Raw genomic sequence first — 24795 nt, 5'->3', positions numbered from 1 at the left:
TACTGCTATTATTATTACTATTATCACTTAACCTCTCTGAGCATTTGTATCATGGGGACTGCCCCGCAGGTTGTTGTGCGAAATAAGTGAGTGCCTGAGACAGTGCTCTGAAAAAGGGATTATCCAGTGCGGCATCCCAAACCTTTAGTGGAGAACCATCTTGGAAACCATCTGACTAGTCTTGGGGTAGAAAGTGAGAGATGATCCATTAAAGCACTGTCAATGCTGATGAACCATATAGAAATTTTCAAGGGCTCTGTAAGCACACAAGACCCAGAGTATGTTAGTGGGCTTTTCCTGGTTCCTGATGGTCCTTCCAGGGTTGGCCACATTTGACAGCTCTTTGACAGTCTTTTCTTTGCCTAAAACCAGCCAACATTTTTGAGTGCTTTCTGTATTCCAAGAATTATCCCAAGTTATTAAGAGCTGACTTCCAATTTCTACATATATCATATTGTGGAGTGGTAGCAAATAATTCATGACTGGCACCAGAAATAACATTCATTGTTCTAGACCAGAGCATGAATAATGTTGAGTGGAGAAATTTAAAACCAACACCCTGGTTCCAGCTATGTTCCTTTCTGTCCACACCCCCTCCCAACCTCCACATCCAGCTGCTTCCAACAAGCTGGGGCAAATCAGAACCTAGTTGTGCAAACAAATTAGACTCTCCAAGGTAGTTTGAGTCCCTGGCAGATCCTTGAAGCTTATGAAATTGTTGATATATTTTGGTGTGCATGTATATTTTTTCAGAGAGTAGTCCCTTAGTACTTATCATGTTTTTAAATGGGTAAGTGGCTCAAAAATGGTTAAGGTAAACTAACTCCTCAATATTTTCATTACTCAGAAACTCTAGTTAAAATTTTCAACATGCAGCCACCCAGGCTTCCTAGGAAACATACATACCTGAGGGGGTTGTTGGTTTTCTGATGCCTCCCTGCTCTGGTGACTGGGCTGGCTGCTGCCATGGTGTTTCAAAGCACTGTTGTTCTGGGTTAAGAAAGAGTTAAGTTTGCCTACCAAAGCCCTGGATAGCAAATAGGAAGTTAGCTCCCTTCAAGAAATTTTTAAAAAGTAGAAATAATCTGTGAAAAAGGGTACCACTATTCTTCAGCATTATGGAAGTATTCCCCACTTGATGTCATAGAAGGTCAGAGATGAGCAAGGGTGTCTGGCTTAGATGAGGAGAATAAAAGAAGGAAGAGAAGTGGGACAGTCTGGTTGGTGGAAAAGTGAGGAATCACAGGAACACTGGCTGTTATAAATAAGAGGGCAAGTGGGAACATCCAGGTGAGACCAGAGGTTCATAAGGGACAGGAATAATGAGATGCTGAGAAGGATGAAGTTATTGTCCAAACATACAAGAGCACTACAGATCCATTTGAAGAGGGATTCTACTCTTAGCACCCAAACTGTGGTCTCTACATACCATTTCCCATGGAAAGGAACCAGGATTCCTCGTAGAAATAGCTGATTCCAGGTCTGGGACAGGAGCCTGGGCATCTTATCCTGCCAGAAAAGGCTAGTGGAATCTTGTTAGAAGGTGACAAGAGACAACTTGAACTGCCTTCCACTGGTCAAAGATGGGATAATTTGAGCATCAGAAAGAATAATTATTATAATGGACTGAAATACTTAAAATAGATTAAAAACCCAAGTGTTTATATTATATTCAAAAACAAACAAACTCACTTAACTCTTACAATTACTCCATGAGGCAGGTACTATTTGTGGTGGGCAGAATGCGCCCCTGTCCCACACCCAAGATGTCTATGTTCTCCTAGTCGTCAGAATTTGTAAATATGTTACATGGCAAAAGGGGCACTGCAGATGTAATTAAGGATGCAGATCTTAGGATAGTGAGACTCTCCTAGATTATTTAGGTGGACCCAGTCTCATCACATGAGCCCTTAAGCAGATGATTTTGTCCAGCTGGAGTTGGAAAAGATGCAGCAAAGGGGAAGTCAGAGATTCCAAATATGAGAGAATTTGAAACATCTTTGCTAGTTTGAATATGGAAGATGTAACACAGCAAGGAATGTAGGCAGCCTTAAGGATCTGAGAGAGGATCCTGCTGACAGCCAGCAAAAATGCAGGGACCTCGGGCCTTTAACCTCAAGAAACTAAATGCAGCCAACAACCTGAGTGACCTTAGAACTGATTCATCCCCAGACCTTCCAGAAGGGAACACATCTCTGATGGCCCCTTGATTTCAGGCTTATGAGACTCTAAGCCACACTATGCTCAAACTTCTGACCTGTAGAACAAGGAGATAATAAATGGGTGTTATTTTAAACTGCTAAATCTGTGATAGTTTATTACATTGGAAATAGGAAAAGAATCCCCTGTTGGCATCCCCATTTTACACATAAGTAAATTGAAGCAAAACGAGGTTAAGTAACTTGAGTAGATCAGGGTTTAGATGTAGTCAGTTGGATTCTAGAGACTGCTCTGCACTCTCAACCACTACACTGTGCTACCTCGCAAAAGTAAGATTAAACCTTTGCTACCTATTCTAAGGCAGGAAGAGACACTCATCTGGCTCTACTAGTTATGAGGGGGACACTCTTTTAAGTGGTTGCCCCATAAACATGGCACCACCTATGGCCCTTAGAATGTTTCATAGCTGGTCATACATGCTAGGAAGAGAGCAAAATACCCCAACCTCTTTATAGCCCTCCCTTCCACCCACTGAGCTTATGAGCTACAGAGACACACACTACCAAGGATGAGAAATGACAAATTTTAACAACTTTCCCCATGTATCTACCAAACCCATATGAGCCACTGCATCTTCATTGCAAATTTAAATAAATCTAGAGCCTGGCTTATCCAAAAGACCAAGAGATGAAAATTAATATATAACACCTGTTATTTGCATAATAACACTTAACAAGCCTCATTCTAAGCTTCATTTCCCTGACACTCAGGGAGTAGTTAAATCAAGTTTTATCATTACATTCATTTTTCCAGTGAAAAACTGAGGCACAGACAGGTTAGGTGGCCACCCTAGGTGTACACAGGTCGATATACAAACCCAGTTCTTCCTTCTCAAAATCAGATACCATCTCGGGCTTCCCTGGTGGCACAGTGGTTGAGAGTCCGCCTGCCGATGCAGGGGATGCGGGTTCGTGCCCCAGTCCAGGAAGATCCCACATGCCGCAGAGTGGCTAGGCTTGTGAACAGTGGCCGCTGAGTCTGTGCGTCTGGAGCCTGTGCTCTGCAACAGGAGAGGCCACAACAGTGAGAAGCCTGCGTACTGCAAAAAAAAAAAAACAAAACAAAACAAAAAAAAAAAAACAGAAGCCATCTTAGGAACTTTCCCTTACATGTCTATGTATATAAAATATACAGCTTAATTCATTAGGGGAAGTATTTAGTCTAGTGGAAGGAGCACTGACCCTGAATCAGGTGACCCAGGTTCAAAGTCAGCACTTAACCAATGGTTGACTGTGTTACCACAGAAGGAAGCTCTATCTCTGTTAGACTCAGTTTCTACAACATAATGCGAGTAAGATCTTACATACCTCATGGGTTATTGTAAGAATAAATAAGATATTATGCGATATGAGAGCTGTGACGTGTCAGACACATGTAGGTTTTATTATTGTAGTCTTTTCTCAACTTAAAACTGTAATAATATACCTACTAACTATAAAATATTATGTGTGTGGATTTTACTGTTATTCATGAAAGGCAGCAGAGATATTCATGCCCAAATAATAATCTAAAAATTACATCGATTTTATTCAGGGACTTATGATACATGCTTTTGTGATTTTCATATGCTTTTCTTATTCAAGTCCTGCTTTGATTTATAAAGATATAAAAATCAGCTTGTATTTGTATGCTCCACAGCCAAACCTGAGATTAAAACTCTCTTTCAGATCATTTCCACATTTCTTAAGCCCCACAAGGCAGTTAATTTAGATGGGCCACTAAGTCTTCCAGCTAGCGGGTCCCTATTCTCTGGGGCTGGGAGGTCTGTGATGTGTGTTCCTGGGTTAGCCTTGCCCTTGACGGCCATGGGGATTCCATTCCTCTCTCATCTCTAGGTGATGTTGGGAGTTCCTAACTGGCCTCCTTCCTTAAAAAGCAGACTTTACCTTGAAGATTTGGATTTTGTCTTACCCTTTTCCTCCACTTTGCACCTGCTTAAAAGGAGGTGGAGGGTAGAAACAAATCACTTTTGCTAATGCTGCTCCATGATCCCTGGATCCAGGGGCTTTCAAGGGACACCCTCATCAAGGGTTTTCTTTTGTTTCCTTTAACATCATCTCCCTCTTAGCAGGTGAAAAAGGCAGTGGCCCAAAGCTTCCTTGTATATTTAGGCTAAGACAATTCTGTAACAAGTGCAATTATATAGATGAAATAAGGCAGCAAACCAACTCTACTGTGAGACTTTCTGTTAAAAAAATAGTAATGATAAAATCTCACTGAATGTAATAGTTCCATGCCTGACAACTTATGAATAAATCAATTCTTAATAACGGATTCCAATTTTAAAGGCAGCAGGGAACTTTCTTTATTTTTAATATATAAATGTATGTATTTTATTTATTTATTTTTGGCTGCATTGGGTCTTCGTCGCTGTGCACGGGCTTTCTCTAGTTGCGGTGAGCGGGGGCTACTCTTCATTGCAGTGCACAGGCTTCTCATTGCAGTGGTTTCTTTTGTTGCAGAGCATGGACTCTAGGCGCGTGGGCTTCAGTAGTTGTGGCACGTGGGCTCTAGAGCAGAGGCTCAGTAGTTGTGGTGCATGGACTTAGTTGCTCCGCGGCATGTGGGATCTTCCCGGACCAGGGCTCGAACCCGTGTCCCCTGCATTGGCAGGCAGATTCTTAACCACTGCACCACCAGGGAAGCCCAACAGGGAACTTTCTGTTCAGAATAATCCCATGATTAATGTTCCTGAAATGAGAATGGTCGTGTCAGCTATGTGTTTGGTAAATTAGGATTTCTGTAGAGCAAGGTACATAATATTTGCACACATGTTTGTTCACATGTATGTTTTGTACATTTATAGTTAATGCGTATATAATTTAAGTGCACATGGAAACTGTATAATGGAATGCATACAGAATTTGGCTCCGTAAGACCTAGGTTTGAGTGTGGCCTTGCCCTTGTGACTTGGGCACATCCCTTAACTTCTCTGATTCTCATTTTCCTCATTGAGAAACAAGAGATAATACAGTTTAAGAAATGAATATGGTACAGATTTATAAACTGGAAAACAAGCACACAATTTTTCTCCTTAGGCATTCAAAAACAAAACTTGTAAGCTTGGAGAGAATACAAGAGGCATCATCCTTGAAATCACAACTGTAGAATGTTTTAAGTATGGTTTTGAAATGCAAACAGAGGCAGGACAGAATTTTCAGTAATTCAGGATTTAATTGGTTCTAATAAAAGACAGAGGCCTTACCCTCCAACTCACCCCATGGACACTTCATGCCATGAGCCTTTGTAAAGCTGGAGTTGGCATCTACCCAGACTTAGCTTAGACGAGCCTGCAAAACCCAAAGTGTTTGTGGTGAGCAGCATTGAAACCAGCTCTGAAGAGGCTTCCCACACTCAGGTTTCCTCCTGCTTTGAATCCATTGTACTTCTTTAGGCATTTCAATTACCATTTTGAACACAACATCTTTGAGAGTTACTTTGCTTTGTTTGGTGGTTCAGGAGCTCACAAATGGCCCCAACTGTGGGAAATAAAAAGCAAATGAGGAAAGGGAAGTCTTTTACAGAGAAACACTTGTTCAGACTGTAGATTAGGCTCAGGACAAAGCAAGCAGAAAGAGGCAAGCTTTTCAAGAGCACATCAACTTTGAAACCTCAGGAAGGTCAGGGCAGGCTTGCTGGCCGGAAAGGCTCTTTTATCCCATTAATATGACTGTTTCTGTGAACACAAATATTTTAACATCTTGACTAAGTTAACTGGAACTTTTTAAAGGAAACAATTGGCATTCAAAGAATCTAGTATGGCTTTCCAAATACAGTGGAGATAAAACAATACCCAAAATGCTATAGGCACACTTCTCTAAACTTTTTCTACCATAAACTACAAGCAAAGCTTGTCCCCGCGTCACGCTCACTCCCATGGCAAGTCGTCCTGGCACAGAAGTCATAGCACGGCCCTTCTCCTCTCACTCAAAAAAGCACATCTCCACCAAAGTGATGGATAGTACAGTTATTTATAAGAACAACCATGGTCTGACTAAATTTATTTCTAAAAGTAAATAATTTTCTAGAATGCAGCCAAATGCTTGCATATTATTTAATGGAGAACCACTAAAGGCTTTCTTATTAGTCAGGAATAAGAAGAGAATATCACTGTTTCCACTACTATTTAACATTTTGCTGTATTAGCCAATATAATTAGCTAAGATAAAGCAATTTGTGTTATAAGAATTATAAAGGAAAAGGTATACTGATCTCTATTTGCATGTAGTGTAATTATATATCTGCAAAGCTCCAAGGAGGGAATGGAAAAACTACTTCAAATGATAGGAAAATTAGTAAATAACAGGTTATAAATTTAACATACAAAAATTAATGGCCTCCATATATAGCTCACCTCCCCCAAAAATAAGCCAGTGAAAAAGTGTAATGAAACAGAACCCATTTAGGTTAGCACATATATAAACTTTAAAAGTGTTCAAAACCTATTTGAGGAAAACTAAAGCACTCTTGAAAAACAAAATAGTAGATATGAACAAATGAAAAAAGACAAACTATGTTCTTGGATAGGAAGACTCCATCATGAAGAAATTAGTTCTTCCTTAATTATCCTGTACTTTTAACATAACCCCAGTTTAAAATGCTATCATTTTGTCAGGTGCTATAGAAGTTGATTATAAAGTTAATTTAGAAGAACAACAATTGGGACTTCCCTGGAGGTCCAGTGGTTAAATCTTCACCTTCCAATGCAGGGGGTGGGGATTTGATCCCTGGTCGGGAATCTACGATCCCACATGCCTCATGGCCAAAAAAACAAAAGATAGAACATAAGCAATATTGTAACAAATTCAATAAAGACAAAAAAAAAAAAAGAACAACAGTCAAGAATAGCTATGAAGGGCTTCCCTGGTGGCACAGTGGTTGAGAGTCCGCCTGCCGATGCAGGGGACACTGGTTCGTGTCCCGGTCCGGGAAGATCCCACATGCCGCAAAGCGGCTAGGCCTGTGAGCCATGGCCGCTGAGCCTACGCGTCCGGAGCCTGTGCTCCGCAACGGGAGAGGCCACAACAGTGAGAGGCTCACATACCGCAAAAAAAGAATAGCCATGAAAATCCTGAAGAGAACAAAGAGAAGACCTAGCTTTTCCAAACAATTAAAATATATATAATGGAAATATGGAATCACTATTTGTGCACCAGGAACTAACATAGTATTGTGGGTCAACTATACTGCAAAAGCAAACAAATAAACAAACTCATAGAAAAAGAGGTCAGATTTGTGGTTACCAAAGGCAGGTGAGAGGGAGAGGGGGAACTGGATGAAGGGCAGTAAAAAGGTACAAACTTCCAGTTATAAGATAAATAAGTACTAGGGATGTAATGTACATGACAACACTGCTGTATGTTATATGTGAAATTTGTTAAGAGAGTAAATCCTAAGAGTTCTCATCACAAAGAAAAATGTTTTTTCATTTCTTTAATTTTGTATCTATATGAGATGATAGATGTTGACTAAACTCATTATGATAATCACTTCATGATGTATGTAAGTCAAATCATTATGCCGTACACTTTAAACTTACACAGTGCTTTATGTCAATTATGTCTCAAGAAAACTGGAAGGAAAAATATACTATAAAGCCTCTGTAATTAATACATTTTGATGTTGTTGCATGAAAAGACAGATAAACCAATGGAACAAAATAGAAAAGCCAGAAATATACTATCTGCATTGGTAGAGTTAGTATACAGTAAAAGTGACTTCTCAAATCAGTAAGGAAGTGATGGTCTGCTAAAAAGTAGCATTGAAATAAATAGAGAGCCATGTGGAATAAAATAAAATAGGACCCATTCTTCACATAATATACTAGGAAAAATTCCAAATGGATTAGAGATGTAAATGTAAGGAAAAGAAGCATTTAAATTCAATTTTGATAAAATAAGTGTGATCACCAAAATCTGGAAATGTAGAAAATATTCTACACTATGACTTAACATCCAGAAACAATAAGGGAAAAGACTGATGCATTCAACTACATGAAAATAAAAATAAAATCTTTTGCATGCCAAAAAAAAATTACCATAAACAAAATAAAGATAAATGACAAAACTGAAAACATTTGCAATGTGTATCATCATGCTCCCAAAATAAAGGGAAAAAGTACCATCTAACCCATAGAAGAATGAACTGATATAGTTTTAACAGAAAAAGAAATGCAGATGGTTCTTAAACATATGAAAAGATGCTCAACTTCACTTATAACAAGAGAAAGGAAAATTTAAAATACATTGAGATGACATTTCTCATCCCTCAGCTTGGCCAAAAACCCAAAAGTTTTACAGCATGCTCTGTTGGCAAGGCTGTGGGAAGACAGTCATTCTTTTTTTTTTTTTTTTTTTTTTTTTTTTGCTGTACGCGGGCCTCTCACTGCTGTGGCCTCTCCCGTTGCGGAGCACAGGCTCCGGACACACAGGCTCCGCGGCCATGGCTCACGGGCCCAGCCGCTCCGCGGCATGTGGGATCTTCCGGGATCGGGGCACGAACCCGTGTCCCCTGCATCGGCAGGCGGACTCTCAACCACTGCGCCACCAGGGAAGCCCGACAGTCATTCTTAAATACTGCTATAGAAAGGCAAAGTGATCAAAACATATAGGTAGGGGAATATGGAAAGTATCTCACAAAACCATATAAGCACTTCTCCTTTGATTCAGCGATCCCAATTCTAGGGACAGAAATATATGTTAGCAAAAATGTGAAAAGACACAAGCACAAGGCTCTTCATTGCATGGTCATTCAAAGAGCAAAAATAGGAATGCACGTCAATAGAGGACTGATTGAATTAACTATGATACATTTATCCATGGAAAAGTATTTCTGTACTGCTGTAGCATGGTCTTCATGATATAAAGCAGCAACATTATTGACCTTTTGAGTCAGATAGCTCTTTGTTGCAGGGGGTTATCCTGTGCATTTTAGGATGTTTAGCAACTCCCCTGCCTTCTATCCACTAGGTTCTAGGAAAATCCCTCCCCCGAGCTGTGACAACCAAAAATGTCTACCGACATTGTGAAATGACCCCAGGAGACAAACTCATCCTCAGTTGAGAACTATTGATATAATGCAGCAGTCCCCAACCTTTTTGGCACCAGGGAGCGGTTTCATGGAAAACACTTTTTCCACGAGGAGAGGAGGGGGAATGGTTCAGGTGGAAATGTGAGTGATGGGAAGCAATGGGGAGCAACAGATGAAGCTTCACTTGCTTGCCTGCCACTCACCTCCCACTGTGCAGCCCTGGTTCCTAACAGGCCACGGACTGCTACCGGTCCACCGCCCAGGGGTTGGGGACCCCGGATATAATGTTAAGTGAAATAGCCTGTTGAGGGGAGTGTATACAGTATGTTAATATTAATAAAATAGATGGATAAAATGTAGCATTACTAAAAAAAAAAAAAAAAAAAAAAACGGTTACCTGAAGAAGAAGGGAATACATGAAAGAGAAAGATACAGAAGCTAAGCTTGACTATAACTTTTTGTAAATTTAACATTGGTAATTTTACATATAATATAAAACAAAATTAAATGTTAAAAAAGCAAGTCTAAAATTTGAAAGTAAATGGTAGCAGATGAACATATATGTGTATCCAGTTGGGAGCATGTATGCACAGGGAAGAACTATTCTAAGTGACTCTACATATACTAATTTGACTGTATATGCCTAGTGGGATAAATCCAAAGGACAAAAAGACAAAATAATATCAAATTAGTTTGAATGACCATAATTGTAAGTGATTATAATAACAATGTTGGTGTTATTCGGAGACTTGGGCATGTATTTCAGATATGTGAACATTCAGATAGGTGAATAATTATGGTGATGTCCTTGAGCATGAGAAATGTCATCATGGGAGAAAGAAGATAGACAGGTAAAAAGAATGAGATTAAGTAAAAACCTTGATGGGTACCTTAATATTGTCTTTTGTTTTGTTTTTTATTGAAGTGTAATTGACTTACAATATCATATTAGTTTCAGGTTTGCAACATAATGCCTCGATATTTTTATACATTACAAAATGATCACCATGATAAGTCTACTTACTATTTGTCACCATAAAAAGTTACTATAATATTATCAATTATACTGTATTCCCTTTGCTGTACATTACATCCCTGTGACTTATTTACTTTGTAACTGGCAGTTGTACCTCTTAATCCCCTTAACTTATTTCACTTATTTCCCCACTTCTCTCCCTTCTGGAAACCACCAATTTGTTCTCTGTATCTATGAGTCTGTTTCTGTTTTGTTACATTTGCTTTGTTTTTTAGATTCCACATATAAATGAAATCATAGAGTATTTGTCCTTTTCTGAGTTATTTCACTTAGCATTATACTCTCTATGTCCATCCATATTGTTGCAAATGGCAAGGTTTCATTCTTTTTTATAGCTGAGTAATATTCCATTGTTTGTGTGTGTGTTTCTGTGTGTATGTATACACACACACACACACACACACCACCTTCTTTATCCATTCATCTATTGATGGACACTTAGGTTGCTTCCATATGTTGGCTATAGTAAATAATGCTGCCATGAACATAAGGGTACATATGTCTTTTCAAATTAGTGCTTTTTTTCTTCAGAAAAATACCCAGAAGTGGGATTTCTGGATCATGTGATAGTTCAATTTTAAATTTTTTAGGAACCTCCATACTGTTTTCCATAGCAGCAGTATCAATTTACATTCCTACTAACAGTGCATGAGTGTTTCCTTTTCTCAGCCTCTTCATCAACGTTGGTTATTTGTGGTCTTTTTGACCATTCTGACAGGTGTGAAGTGATATCTCATTGTGGTTTTTATTTGCATTTCCCTGATGATTAGTGATGTTGAGCATCTTTTCATGTGTCTCTTGGCCATCTGTATTTCTTCTCTGGATAAATGTCCATTCAGGTCCTCTGCCCATTTTTATTCAGGTTGGGGTTTTGATGTTGAGTTGTATGAGTTCTTCGTATATTTTGCATATTAACCCCTTTTCAGATATATCATTTGCAAATATCTTCTCCCATTCAGCAGGTTGCCTTTTTGTTTTATTGATAGTTTCCTTCACTATGCAAATGTTTTTCAGTTTTTCATTTGGTTTTGTTTTTGGCTTTGTTGGCTTTTATTTCCATAGCCTGGAGAAACATATTCAAAAAATATATTGCTAACACAACATCAAAGAGTGTTAAGCCTATGTTTTCTTCTAAGAGTTTTATGATTTCAGCTCTTACATTTAAGTCTTTAATCCATTTTGGCTTATTTTTGCATATGGTGTAAGAAAGTAGTTCAGTTTGATCTTTTGCATATAACTGTCCAGGTTTTCCAACACAATTTACTGAAGAGGCTGGCTTTTCACCATTGTATATTCTTGCCTCCTTTGTCATAGATTAATGGACCATATAAGCATAGGTTTATTTCTGGGCTATGTGTTCTGTTCCATTGATCTATGTCTCTGTTTTGGTGCCAGTACCATATTTCATTGATTAATGTAGGCTGGTAGGATAGTTCAGGTAGCATGATACCTCCAGCTTTTTTCTTCTTTCTCAAGATTGGGGTCTTTTGTGTTTCCATACAAATTTTAGAATTATTTGTTCTAGTTCTGTGAAAAATGCCAATTTTTTTGATAGGGATTGCATTGAATTTGTAGATTGCCTTAGGTAGTATGGTCATTTTAACAATATTAATTCTTTCAATCTAAGAAGATGGTATATCTTTCCATCTGTTTGTGTCATTGTCAGTTTCTTTCACCATTGTCTTATAGTTTTGAGTACAGGTCTTTTACCTCCTTTGTTAGATTTATTCCTAGGTATTTTATTCTTTTTGATACAATTGTAAGTTGGATTGTTTTCTTAATTTCTCTTTCTGATAGTTCATCATTAATGTATAAAAATGCAGCAGATTTCTGTATATTAATTTTGTATCCTACAACTTTACTGAATTTATTTATCAGTTCCAATAGTTTTTTGGTGGTGGTGTTAGCATTTTCTATATATAGTATCATGTCATCTGCAAACAGTGACAGTTGTACTTCTTTTCCAATTTGAATTTTTAAATTTGTCTGATTTCTGTGACTAGGATTTCCAATACGTAAAATGATTTCCAATTGCATGAAAATGGTGAGAGTGGACATCCTTGTCTTGTTCCTTTCTTAGAGGAAATGCTTTCAGTTTTTCACCATTAAGTATGATGTTGGCTGTGGGTTTGTCTTTATATGGGCTTTATTATGTTGAGGTGTGTTCCTTCTATACCCACTATGTTGAGAGTTTTTATCGTAAATCGATGTTGAATTTTGTCAGAAGCCTTTTCTGCATCTACTGAGATTATCATATGATTTTTATTCTTCAATTTGTTAATATGGTGTATCACACTGACTGATTTGTGGATATTGAACCATCCATCCTTCCATCCCTGGGATAAATCCCACTTGATTATGGTGTATGATCCTTTTAATGTATTGTTGAATTCAGTTTGTTAATATTTTGTTGAGGATTTTTGCATCTATGTTCATCAGTGATATTGGCCTCTAATTTTCTTTTTGGCAGGTATCTTTGTCTGGTTTTGGTATCAGGGTTCCACTGACCTCGTAGAATGAGTTCAGTAGCATTCCTTCCTCTTCAATTTTCTGGAATATTTTGAGAAGAATAGATATTGACTCTTGAAATGTTTTGTAGAATTCACCTGTGATGCCATCTGGTCCTGGACTTTTGTTTGTTGGGAATTTTTTGATTACTGATTCAGTTTCAGTACTGGTAATTGATCTGTTTCTACCTTCCTGATACAGTCTTGGGAGATTATAAGTTTCTAGGAATTTACCCATTTCCTCTAGGTTTTCCATTTTATTGACATAAAATTTGTCATAGTAATATCTTATGATCCTTTGTATTTCTGTGGTATCAGTTGTAACATCTATTTCATTTTTAATTTTATTTATTTGGGCCCTCTCCCTTTTCTTCCTGATGAGTCTGGCTAAAGGTTTTTCTTGTTTCCTGAGGTAGGCTTACATCATTATATTTCCCTCTTAGAATTGCTTTGGCTGCATCCCATAAATTTTGGGTCATTGTGTTTCCATTTTCATTTGTCTCCAGGTATTTTTTTAATTTCTTCTTTAATTTCCTCAGTGACCCATTGGTTGTTTAGTAGCATATTGTTTAGCTTCTACATCTGTGATTTTTGCAGTTTTTTTCTTGTGGTTGATTTCTAGTCTCATAATGTGGTAGTTGGAAAAGATGCTTGATATGATTTCAATATTCTTAAAGTTATTGAGATTTGTTTTGTGGCCTAGCACGTGATCTCTCCTGGAGAATGTTCCATGTGTGTCTGAAAAGGATGTGTATTCTGCTGTTTTTGAATGTAATGTTATATATATATATATATATATATATATATATATATATATATATATATATATGTATGTGTATATATATATATATATATATATATATATATATATATATATAAATTAAGTCCATGTGGTTAATGTGTCATTTATGGCCAAAGTTTCCTTATTGATTTTCTGTCTAGATGATCTGTCCATTGGCATAAGTGGAGTGTTAAAGTTCCCTACAATTATTGTATTACTGTTATTTTCTCCCTTTATGTTGTTAATATTTGCTATATGTATTTATGTGCACCTATGTTGAGTAAATACATATTTACAATTGTTATATCTTCTTGTTGGATTGATCCCTTTAACATTATGTAATACCCTTCTTTGTCCCTTGTTACAGTCTTTGTTTTAAAGTCTATTTTGTCTAAGTATTGCTACTCCAGCTTTCTTTTGATTTCCATTTGCATGGAGTACCTTTTCCCATTCTCTCACTTTCAGTCTGTATGTGTCTCTAGATCTGAAATGAATCTCTTGTAGGCAGCATGTATGTAGGTCTTGTTTTCTTTTTTATCTATTCAGTCACTCTATGCCTTTTGTTGGAACATTTAGTCCATTTCCATTTAAAGTAATTATTGATGGATATGTACTTATTGTCATTTTGTTAATCGTTTTCTGATTGTTTTTGTAGTTCTCCTTTGTTCCTTTTATTCTCTTGCAATCTTCCCTTGTGATTTGATGACTATCTTTAGTGTTTGGATTATTTTCTGTATATTTTTTGTGTCTATTAAAGGTTTTTGATTTGTGGTTACCATGAGATTCATATATAACATCTAATATGTATGGGTATGTATTTTAAGTTGATGATTTCTTAAGTTTAAATGCATTCTAACAGGCCCACATTTTTACTCCTTTCCCCCCACATTTTATGTTTCTGACAACATATTTTACATCTTTTTATTCTGTGTATTCCTTATCTACTTATTGTAGATAAAGATGATTTTACTGTTTTTGTCTTTTCACCTTCCTACTAGCTTTATAAATGCTTGGTCCACTACCTTTACTATATTTTGCCTTTACCAGTGAGATTTTTCCCATCATAACTTTTTAAATTTCTATTTGTGGGCTTTTCTTTTCCAATTAGAGGAATCCCTTTAATATTTCCTGTAAGGTTGTTTTAGTGGTGATGAACTCCTTTAGCTTTTGCTTGTCTTTAAAACTCTTTATCTCTCCTTCAGTTCTGAATGATATCCTTACCAGATAGATTATTTTTGGATGTAGGCTTTTTTCCCTTTCAGCACTTGGATATATTATTCCATTTCCTTCTGGCCTGCAAATATTCTGCTGAAAAGTCAGCTGATAGTCTTATGGGAGTTCCCTTGTTTATAACTAGTTGCTTTTCTCTCGCTGCTTCTAAGGATCTCTCTTGGGACTTCCCTGGTGGTCCAGTGGTTAAGAATCTGCCTTCCAATGCAGGGGATGTGAGTTCAATCCCTGGTCAGGGATCTAACATCCCACATGCCACAGGGCAACTAAGCCTGAGTGCTCTGGAGCCCATACACCACAATGAAAGATCCTGCATGTTGCAACTAAGACTCGTGCAGCCAAATAAATAAATATTTACAAAATAAATTTAAAAAAATAAAAATTATAAAAAAAGGATCAGTATCTTTAATTTTTGACATTTTTATTATTATTTGTCTTGGTGTGGACTCTCTTTACTTCCTGGGCCTGGATGTCTGTTTCCTTTCCCAGGTTAGGAAAATTTTCAGCTAGTATATCTTCAAGTATGCTCTCTGCCCCTTTCTCTCTCTATTCTCCTTCTGGGACCTTTAGTGTGCTTGTTAGTGTGCTTGATGTTGGCCTAGAGGTCTCTTAAATTATTCTCATTTTTTTAATTCTTTTTTTTTTTTTCTGTTAAGCTTGGGATTTCCACTACTCTGTCTTCTAGTTCACTGATCCTTTACTCTGTATCATCTAATCTACCGTTGACTTCTTCTAGAGTATTTTTTTACTTCAGTTATCATGTTCCTCAGCTCTGTTTGGTTTTTCTTTATATTTTCTAACTCTTTGTTAAAACTTATGACTCTGCTCATCCATTCTTTCCCCAAGCTCGTTAAGCATCTTTATGATCATCCTCTTAAATTCTATGGGGGTAGATTGCACATCTGCCCTATGCTTAGTTCTTCTTCTGGGGTTTGGTCTTGTTCTTTCATTTAGGACATATTACTCTGTCTCCTCATTTTACCTTATTTTCTGTGTTTGTTTTATGTATTAGGTAGTTAAGTTATGTTTCCTGGTCTTGGAGAAATAGCCTTGTGTAGGAGACATCCCGTAGAGCCCAGCTGCACACTACCCTCTTGTCACCAGGGCTATATGTTCTAGTGGTGCATCCTATGTGGGCTGCATGGGGTCTTTTGTTGTGGCAAGGTCATCTACTGTTGATGTGCTGGTAGGCTCTCAGCTCACTTGGCTGCCAGGCCCTGCCACATGCAGTGGCTGCTGTCCCACAGTGGATGGGGTTGGATCCCAGTGCAGCTGGCCACATGATTCGGGGGGTCCCAGGGCTGGTGCCAGGCCACTGATAGACAGGGTTGTTGACGACTTAATTTTGAATTAGTAGTATCAATATGAACTCATGAAATAATTGTTTAAAACAAAACACTTTCCTGACTCTGTCCACTGAAAAAATAGCAAAGCTAGCAGGAATAAGCATTCCTAGCACCAGACTGTGGTCTCTAAATGCCACTTCTAACTAAAAAGAAACCAACACTTCTTGGAGAAATGGATAATTCAAGACTGGGGCAGAAAAAATGTACAAGATGACCCTGAAAAAATTACCAGCAGCAATTATTGGAAAGCAAGGAAGCTATCAAAGACTACTTGGGTTGTGTCAGAACATTGCAAAAGCCAACTTGAAGAGGCTCCCCATGGCCAAGGAAGGACCATTTGTTCATCAATAAATATAGTAACTGCAGTGGACAGAAACACATCAGATGTGATTAAATTCATGAGCTCATAGTGATGCTTGAAAAAAAAATACCTTATTGATCACTTTGGGAGGAGCTGAAGAACCAACTCATTATTTTGAAATGATCAAGAAAAAGAATTCTCCTTTCTTTTCAACATGAAGTGTACTTCAGAGTAACCAAATAATTGAAGAGAATTTTCTTTTTAGAACTATTCTAGCTAATAAGTGAGGAAGAAATCATAGAGTTAAAACACTACTGTTTTGAATGTTATCTATATCATGATCATCAATGGCTGCTAATATCATGGAACAAGATAGAGAACTAGATATTATGTTTCTCCAGATGGAAATATACTATATCACCCATGAAAGATTCTTGTCAAAAAAAAAAAGAAGGAAATTGAATGTGAATTTTATTGTCTCCTACATAAAACTACCAAGTTATAAGAAATACATGGGACAGAGGAACATGTAGAACAAAACCATGGGGATACAATAAGCAAAATTCAGACTGTGGGAACTAAAGAGGAAATGGCTCAATTTTTTGATTGCCAACAAAAACAACATAAAAGTTGCAAGGAAATCAATGAAGATAGAGAGAGAACCTACAAATTAAAAGATAATTAAAAGAAATGTCAATCAAATGCAATGTCTGTGCCTTATTTGCATATCCTGGTTAAAAGAAACTGAAAATATATATGCACATGTACACAAGAATATATATAACTCATTACAAAACAATTACAGAAGTATGAACACCAACTGAATATTTAAAGACATTAAGGAATTCCTGTTTTCTCTGTTTAGATGCAGTAGTGGTGTTGTGTGTATGTGTGTGTTTATTTTGAGTCCCTATCTTTTAGAGATGTACACTGAAATTATATGATGGCTGGGACTTGCTTCAAACTAATATGAGGGAGCAGGTGGAGATGAATGGGCATAAAGATGAAACAAGGTTAGCCATGAATTGATCATTGTCAAAGCTGAGTGATGAATATTCAGGGTTCATTAAGCTATTACTTTTATAAAATCTGCCTGAAATTTTTTGAAACAACTTGGGAACTTCATATTTTAACTATCATTAGTACCATGTTCTTTGCTAGACACCTCCCATCTGAAGGAGAGCCACCTCTGTATTCACGCCTCCCTTTCCTCTGCATCTTTGTTACTTATCTTGTCACTGCCTCCACATTAGGTCTACTATAAGAAGCACATAACAAGAATGTAAGATAATAGGAACTTAACAAACTAAGGTCACCTTGTGATCTCTTACATTGTGCCTCAAATAATCTCCTAGAATTATCACCCCCCCACCCCAGGGGCTGTCTCATCTGTTCACTTAATCGTGAGAATATTGATCCTCATAGTTTATGTTCCTGCTAATGTGAACTACAGGTTTATCGTCAACCTCTAATTACAGAGTGCTTTCATAAGAATCTTCCTACATATTAAAGTAGTTGCTAGAAGCTGGGATCACAGAGGGAGGAGAGAAGGAGGGAGCTTCTTTTACTAGAAATTAGTAAATTGGCATTAGTCATCACTCTTGTCTCCTTTTAACTATAGGTATTTATCAAAGTGCTGGATAATAATGATAATGGCCCAGAATTCTCTCAGCCAAATTACGATGTGACAATTTCCGAGGATGTGCTTCCAGATACTGAGATATTGCAGATTGAAGCCACAGACAGAGATGAGAAGCACAAGCTAAGCTATACTGTCCACAGCAGCATAGATTCTGTCAGCATGAGGAAGTTCCGGATTGACCCAAGCACTGGCGTGCTCTACACAGCCGAGAGGCTGGACCACGAAGCCCAGGACAAGCACATACTCAACATAATGGTAGGACCAAACTGCTTAATATGTTCTCCTAGCAGAATCACTGACCATCCAAGGTACATGCCTTAGCCTTCAGATGTACAGGCCCTTGAATTTTGTAAGTAGTAGTAAATTTGGTCTTTTCAACCGCAGGGTTGCATTCATTCTTGCATTTTTAGTTCAGTGAGGAATTACTATTGTTAGATAGTGACTCCATATGTTTGCCAAACTGAAATATTAGATGAGCTCTACAGACAGTGGCCGCTCAGTAAAGGCTGCTGACAGCCTGATTTGAGAGAGAAGGAACAGGCCGTGTTTCTGTACTGGTTCGCATACAGAAGATTTTGTGCAAACGTTTAAAAGAAGTTCCTTGAGAAGTTAATTACAAGGGTAATCATTTATTCAACCTGTACAATGCTCAGTCCTTGGAAGCATTTAGAGAACTGATTGATTACTTATTGCACTGGCATTGGACCTAGTGGTAAATAGCCCACAAAAGAGATCTCAAAACTCACCAAAGCCTACAGAGAATGTTGAATTTGGGTTCATGGGGTCTCCAAATTATGTAGAAGATGCTTTCATTTTAAAACAAAGTTTGGCTAGTTTACATAATTGGGAAGTAAAGATTAGTAATAAACACCCTTGTTTAAGACCTAAAACCTGTCCCTTTAACTATCCAAGAACCCTATGGGCAATTGTACAGCCACTGCCTAACAGGGCCCCCCTGAGTTCCTTAAGACCACGTAGGATGGCAGAGATGTAATCTTTGTACTGATTGGCTTTAAAATACACTAAGATGCTACCAATTCCCAAGCAGCTGAAGTACTGTTCCACTAAGTACTACTCTTCCTTTCCAAGTCTTTGGGCAAGAAGAAACTAGAGTTCCATGCCTTTGGCTATGGTTTCCAGATGAGACTCCAGGGAATGGAAGAGGGACACAGGGTTCATCAGATCCATCCCTCTGGCCATTCATTCATTCATTCAACAGATATTTCTCAAGCACCTACTGTATACTAAATTCTGTTCTAGGCACCGAGGATATAAAAGAGACAAAGTCCCTGCACCTTTGGACATTCGATTGGAACAGAACTAGATTTCAATAATCCCAAAGTACAGAGTCAAGTTTGGTCCTTGGGTGGGGCAAGCCAGTCTACAGACAGGGAAACTCATCACGCTCACCGGCTAGCTTTTGCATATATCTCTTCAGGAGCAGAAATCTACTGCCAGTGACTAACTCTATTCTCATGATTTCTTCAAGCCATTTCTGTTCATTCTTTCCTTAATAAACTTAGAATTCAGTGCACTTACCCTGTATCATTTATCATTTATGTAATTGAATATTTAGAGCAAACAACTCCTTTATGCTGCCTTTCTCCAAGCTAAGCCCTTTTAGTCATTTTGCTCAATTCCTTTTAGGTAATATTTCTGAAAACCCCTTTCCCTTTGATAGCTTTTCTTGGTATATATTCTAATTTCTTCAAATCTCTCTGAAGTTAGGGGATCTAAAATTGAACAAGCAAAAAGCACACATTGCATTAATGCTACATACAATTATAGCAAAATCATGTGTTAGAGTTAAAGAATTGATTAGTTGCAAGTTTCTGCCACATGCAAACCAGGGAATACTTTAAAGCAGTCAGGCAAGGTTCTTTGGTGATTTCACAGTGCTGGGGTCTCACATTTCAAAAATTAAGATTTGGTTCATCTCCCCAGTGGTCAGTGTTCTCTCTTAGTTCTGGGACTTTATTTATGTTGGTTCTTCTTGCCTGAAATATATGCCACGCACTGCCCCCCCTGCCCAGCACTTTACTACTTCTACTTGGTTTTGTTACCTCTTCCAAGCCAGGCTAACATCCTTACTAATTACTCATATTCTGGCACTTACCTCTGGGCCTTGTACCTTTCTACTTACTTGTTTGGATTCCCCACTCAACTATAAGGTTCTTAAGGTCAGAAACTGTATCTAATCCACCGTTGAACCACAAGAATCAATCCCAGGACTTGGTAGATAATAGATGATAATAAATGTTTGTTGAATGAATGAATGAATGAATGACAATGGCTACATTGCATTCATTAATTCCACATTTTAGTTTCCCCTTTACAAGGGCCTCCATCCACCATTCCATTAGCAACTGTATACACAAATTCCGGGGCATGGAGGGTGGGGGGGGGCAGAGGAAAGTGCTGTGTTTGTGATATCCTGACATCAGTTCTACAAGCGCAGACTGAACACAGACCAGAGGCCAGGCGTAATGCTGAGCAATAAAGACAGCGTGGCCCCAGCTCTCACTGTGTTCACAATCAGTGTCCTCAGTTTATAATAGCACTGCTTATTGAATACCTACTCTGGGCCTGGGACAGGGTCAAGCAGTTTTTGTGCATTATTTCATTTTGACTTCACTTTAGGCACAGCCAGGTGAATTCTTCGCAACTTAAAGATTTTAGTCCTACTGCTTCTTGTATTTTGCCTAAAGGTCAGAGATCAGGAGTTTCCTTATCGAAGAAACTTGGCCCGAGTCATTGTGAACGTGGAAGATGCTAATGATCACAGCCCTTATTTTACCAACCCGCTGTATGAAGCATCTGTGTTCGAATCGGCTGCTCTGGGATCAGCTGTACTGCAAGTGACGGCTCTGGACAAAGACAAAGGGGAAAATGCAGAACTCATATATACAATAGAAGCAGGTGAGAGCTGGTGCAGATTGCAGTGTCATGCATGGCATTGGACCCTCAGCAGTATTTATCACCATGTAAAATTCACATAGTTACCACTGGAATGTCTCCAGATGAATTTTTTGGCCAAGCAACTGCCCTATTTGCACAACGATGGTGTATCAAGTTCTTGGCATTTCAGTAATATGTTTTCCATCATTGACAGTGAAGAAGGAGTTTCCTTTTACTGTGTTCAATCTCAGATTTTTCTGGAATGGAGAAGAGAGAGGAATGTGTAATAAAGTCGGTGGCTTTTACTGATGGGTCAACAAGCCTTGGCCTCAGACTAAAATAACCAAAGCCTCCCATCATTTGAGGGCTGCCAGAGAGTTTGGTGAATTGAATCTTAAAGGTTAATGCTTACTTGTCAGTAGGTGAGCTGTGGGCTGTGGGCTTCAGAAATTCCTAGGGTTAGGGTTAGGTTTAGTACAAACTCACTTCATTGGAAGTGATCTGAGTAGCAGAGTAGTTGGTAGGTACTGAAGTGCTTGCTTAACCTGACAGATAAATAACTGCAGATTCTCATGTTGTTAAATTTGAGATTTTTTTAAAAAATCAATTTTAGTATCTAGAAAGCAAGACCGTAGTTTCCTGATGGTTCGCAGTTGGACAGTTAGAAAACATTTATGACAGAAGAGATGAATGTCCAAGCAAAGGCAGGACTGTGTGCCTAAAAATTACAAATATCCTTTATCTGCTCTGTTTTCCCTTCCCCTGTTCTGTCATTTTTGAATATTCAAGCCTCATATTCCCAAAACATTCTGCAACATTATGTCTGTTGTGCATAAGGCCAAATGCTGTTTCCTTTCATGCCAGCACTGGAAAGGCTTCTTTCCCTTGATGTAAATATGGAGCATTTTTGTGAGTGGTTGAATTAAAATATGAATGCTAGAATGACAGTTCTGGACTAAAAAATATTAGAAAAAAAAAGCCAATGACTTTCTTTAAAAATAGCCCCTGTATTTACTGACAATCTAAATCTATTTCCTTTACTAGGCACCTACATTTTACATGAGTCTGTGCTAAACTCTATACCAAGAAAGAAGAAAAGATGTTGGTTCAGAACAGCCAGATACCCCAAGAGAGTTCACCCCTTTCTTTTCCAGATTTCCATGGAATTTCCTTTTAGCCTAAAACCTGACAGTACTCTTTTTTTAAATGCTATTTTTCATCTCTTGTTTATCAGACGATATTTTAATTATTTCATTACACAGTCCTTGTTCTTTTAGTTTCACAAATAATATAGGGAAACTTTAAAATACATATATCTAAATAATGCCACAGGAAATGTCACCTAACCCAAGAACTCTTTATGTCCGTTCTATAGTTTTCCCCTAATCTTATGTATTTTTTCTTTTCTCGTAATTCATTCATGCATATACATTGTTTCATGACATTGTAATCATTTTGATATAGGGTTTTATTTCTACTTTTCTTAACATCTTCTAAGCATTTGTCTGCATGTGTACTTGCTTTTTATATTTGTCATGAAGGCTACTACATATACTCCTCTCAGATAGCCAGACATTTTGAAACCAGTTTGGAGGTTCTCAGAGTAATTTAAGAGTAATTTACCATCCAGCTGAAAATTCTGCCTTGCTTATCTTTCAGCTTCCACAGACTATAGCCGGGTGCTGAACATAGAGAAAGAACTCAATCATTTCTTCAACAGTTGGCTAAAACTAGAGGGAAAAGTTATTTCCTTAAAACATCTTTTATATAGAAAACTCGAGTTTCCAGAAAACCCACAGGAATGCTTGGTATCTCAAAAAAATAACCTTTGATTGGATGTGTAAAAAGCTAATGAGGGGCTTCCCTGGTGGCGCAGTGGTTGAGAGTCCGCCTGCCGATGCAGGGGACACGGGTTCGTGCCCCGGTCCGGGAAGATCCCACATGCCACGGAGCGGCTGGGCCCGTGAGCCATGGCCGCTGAGCCTGCGCGTCCGGAGCCTGTGCTCCGCGACGGGAGAGGCCACAGCAGTGAGAGGCCCGCGTACCAAAAAAAAAAAGCTAATGAGAATTACAGGACAGACAGACCTACACTTGACCTGGACTGGTTTTATTTAAGTCAAGTTTCTTCACGGATCATGGTAGGATAAAAACAGATCCCAGATAGTTCAGGACTTTGAGTCAAATAACAAGAGGTTGGTGTAAAGTATATGTTTTATTTAAGTGCTCTCAAAAACCTCAGAGAAGCAAGATTTTACTCTGTTTACCGGTGGGCCATACATTTCCTATCCCCTGTCTGGCCTAAAGTAACTACTGAACCTTTTCATTTTGACCCGAAAGACTGAGGTGGAATTCAAGTGCAGAACTTCGAGTCTTATATTTAGTTCAGGTTTGATGTTTGGTGCCAACAGTGGCTCATGAGTGGCTCAGAGACAGGGCAGTACGGGAGAGACCAGGACTAAGAAAGTGTTCAGTTAGGATGGGGGCATATTGGACCCCAAGATATATACAGATAGAGACTTAAAAACATCTTTTTTGATCTACCTCTCTCAATCATTCAACAAAGATTTATTGATCACCTTTTATTTGTGCCAGGCACTGTGCTGTATACCAGATTAATAATGATAAGTAAGGTCAGCACAGCTTTTGCCCAGTTGCCAAAAGCCTATAAGAAGTCATAGATTCCAAGAAAGCAAGCAGAGATTAACTTCCAAAGATTTAAGTACAGAAGAAGAGAATAAGCAGGAAGTGGATTCTAAGAAAATGGGACAGTGCATTGAAGAGGGAAAGAGGCAAAGAGCCCATTTGGACTTGATGTATGAGCACAGCATCCAGGAAGGGGGTAACAAGCAGGTCAGCAGCCATGGAACTGCAGGGTGGGGAAGCTCTACTCAAGGTCAGAAGCTGACCTTCCTTCATCCCTGCCATATATATCTTGCTGTGTATGTACGAGCCTGGAGTAAGAAAGGACTCACCTCGAAACTCCACATGGGACACCATAATAAGGATGTGGCATTCATCATTCAGGGTTGCATGTTGTTGCCACTGCTAGAAGGTGACCATTACTCAGGTATCTCTATATTTTCCTCCCCTGAGATGCTAAAGTGAAATGATTTCTGCCTCCTTGTGAGGGTCTATGAATCAAATATTGGAATCACACGTAATTCCACGGTACTATTTATAGAAAATTTGCAAGTTTGTTCATGAGTTCATTGACCTTCTTGTTGTCACCACAAAATGGTCATGTTCAGGTGACAAAGTAAAAAATCATGCTGATGTCAAAGATAATTTTGTTTAATATTCATATTTGGGGTCTAGACTCAAATTCTTTATTTCTTTGTTGGACTTGCTCCCTCTTGAGAAATAAGCAAGCATCTTATAGAAATAGATTTTATATGAACATCACATTTTTGTTTTCAGACATGGAAAAGTTTAGTTAATAAGTATGTAGTAAGAAGTGTGCAAATAGCTGTATGTGTTGTATATTTCAATAAACACATTATCTAACTGCAACCTCAATCCTGGAGCCTATCTTAATGATAAGACATTTAAACTCTCTGTATGTTGCCATACTATAGCACTTCAAAAAGAAAGAAAAATTCAGATACAATTGAATAACCAAACTTTTAACTTGTGATGTAAAAAAATCTAGACACACAAGCATGTGTTCTTTGAGAAGCATGGGAAAGCCTCATGAGAGAAGCAAAAAATAACATGGTGAAGGATACTGCTTCCCAGTGTTCACTACCTGTGAGACACATTCTTTACATTTTTCAAGTTTTGTGTTCCCCATTCTCTCCTCCTCTTT

General features: G+C 38.1%; 1 protein-coding gene across 1 annotated transcript in view; it reads left to right on the top strand.

Annotated features, from left to right (window-relative positions):
- The window catches only part of FAT3 (FAT atypical cadherin 3), a gene marked incomplete at its 3' end in the record, with an annotated part of 712901 nt that overhangs the window by 584071 nt on the left and 104035 nt on the right, over positions 1 to 24795 (top strand). The window contains exons 10-11 of the mRNA XM_082629104.1: positions 18072 to 18347; positions 20801 to 21011. Coding sequence (XP_082485230.1) covers positions 18072 to 18347; positions 20801 to 21011 — 487 coding nt within the window. The remainder of the gene's footprint in view (positions 1 to 18071; positions 18348 to 20800; positions 21012 to 24795) is intronic.

The sequence above is a fragment of the Mesoplodon mirus genome, assembly GCF_964341445.2.
Source record: "Mesoplodon mirus genome assembly, chromosome: 7".
In the NCBI taxonomy this organism is placed as follows: Eukaryota; Metazoa; Chordata; class Mammalia; order Artiodactyla; family Ziphiidae; genus Mesoplodon; species Mesoplodon mirus.
Note: the sequence above shows the minus strand (reverse complement) of the source record. Positions and strands in the feature narration are given on the sequence as shown.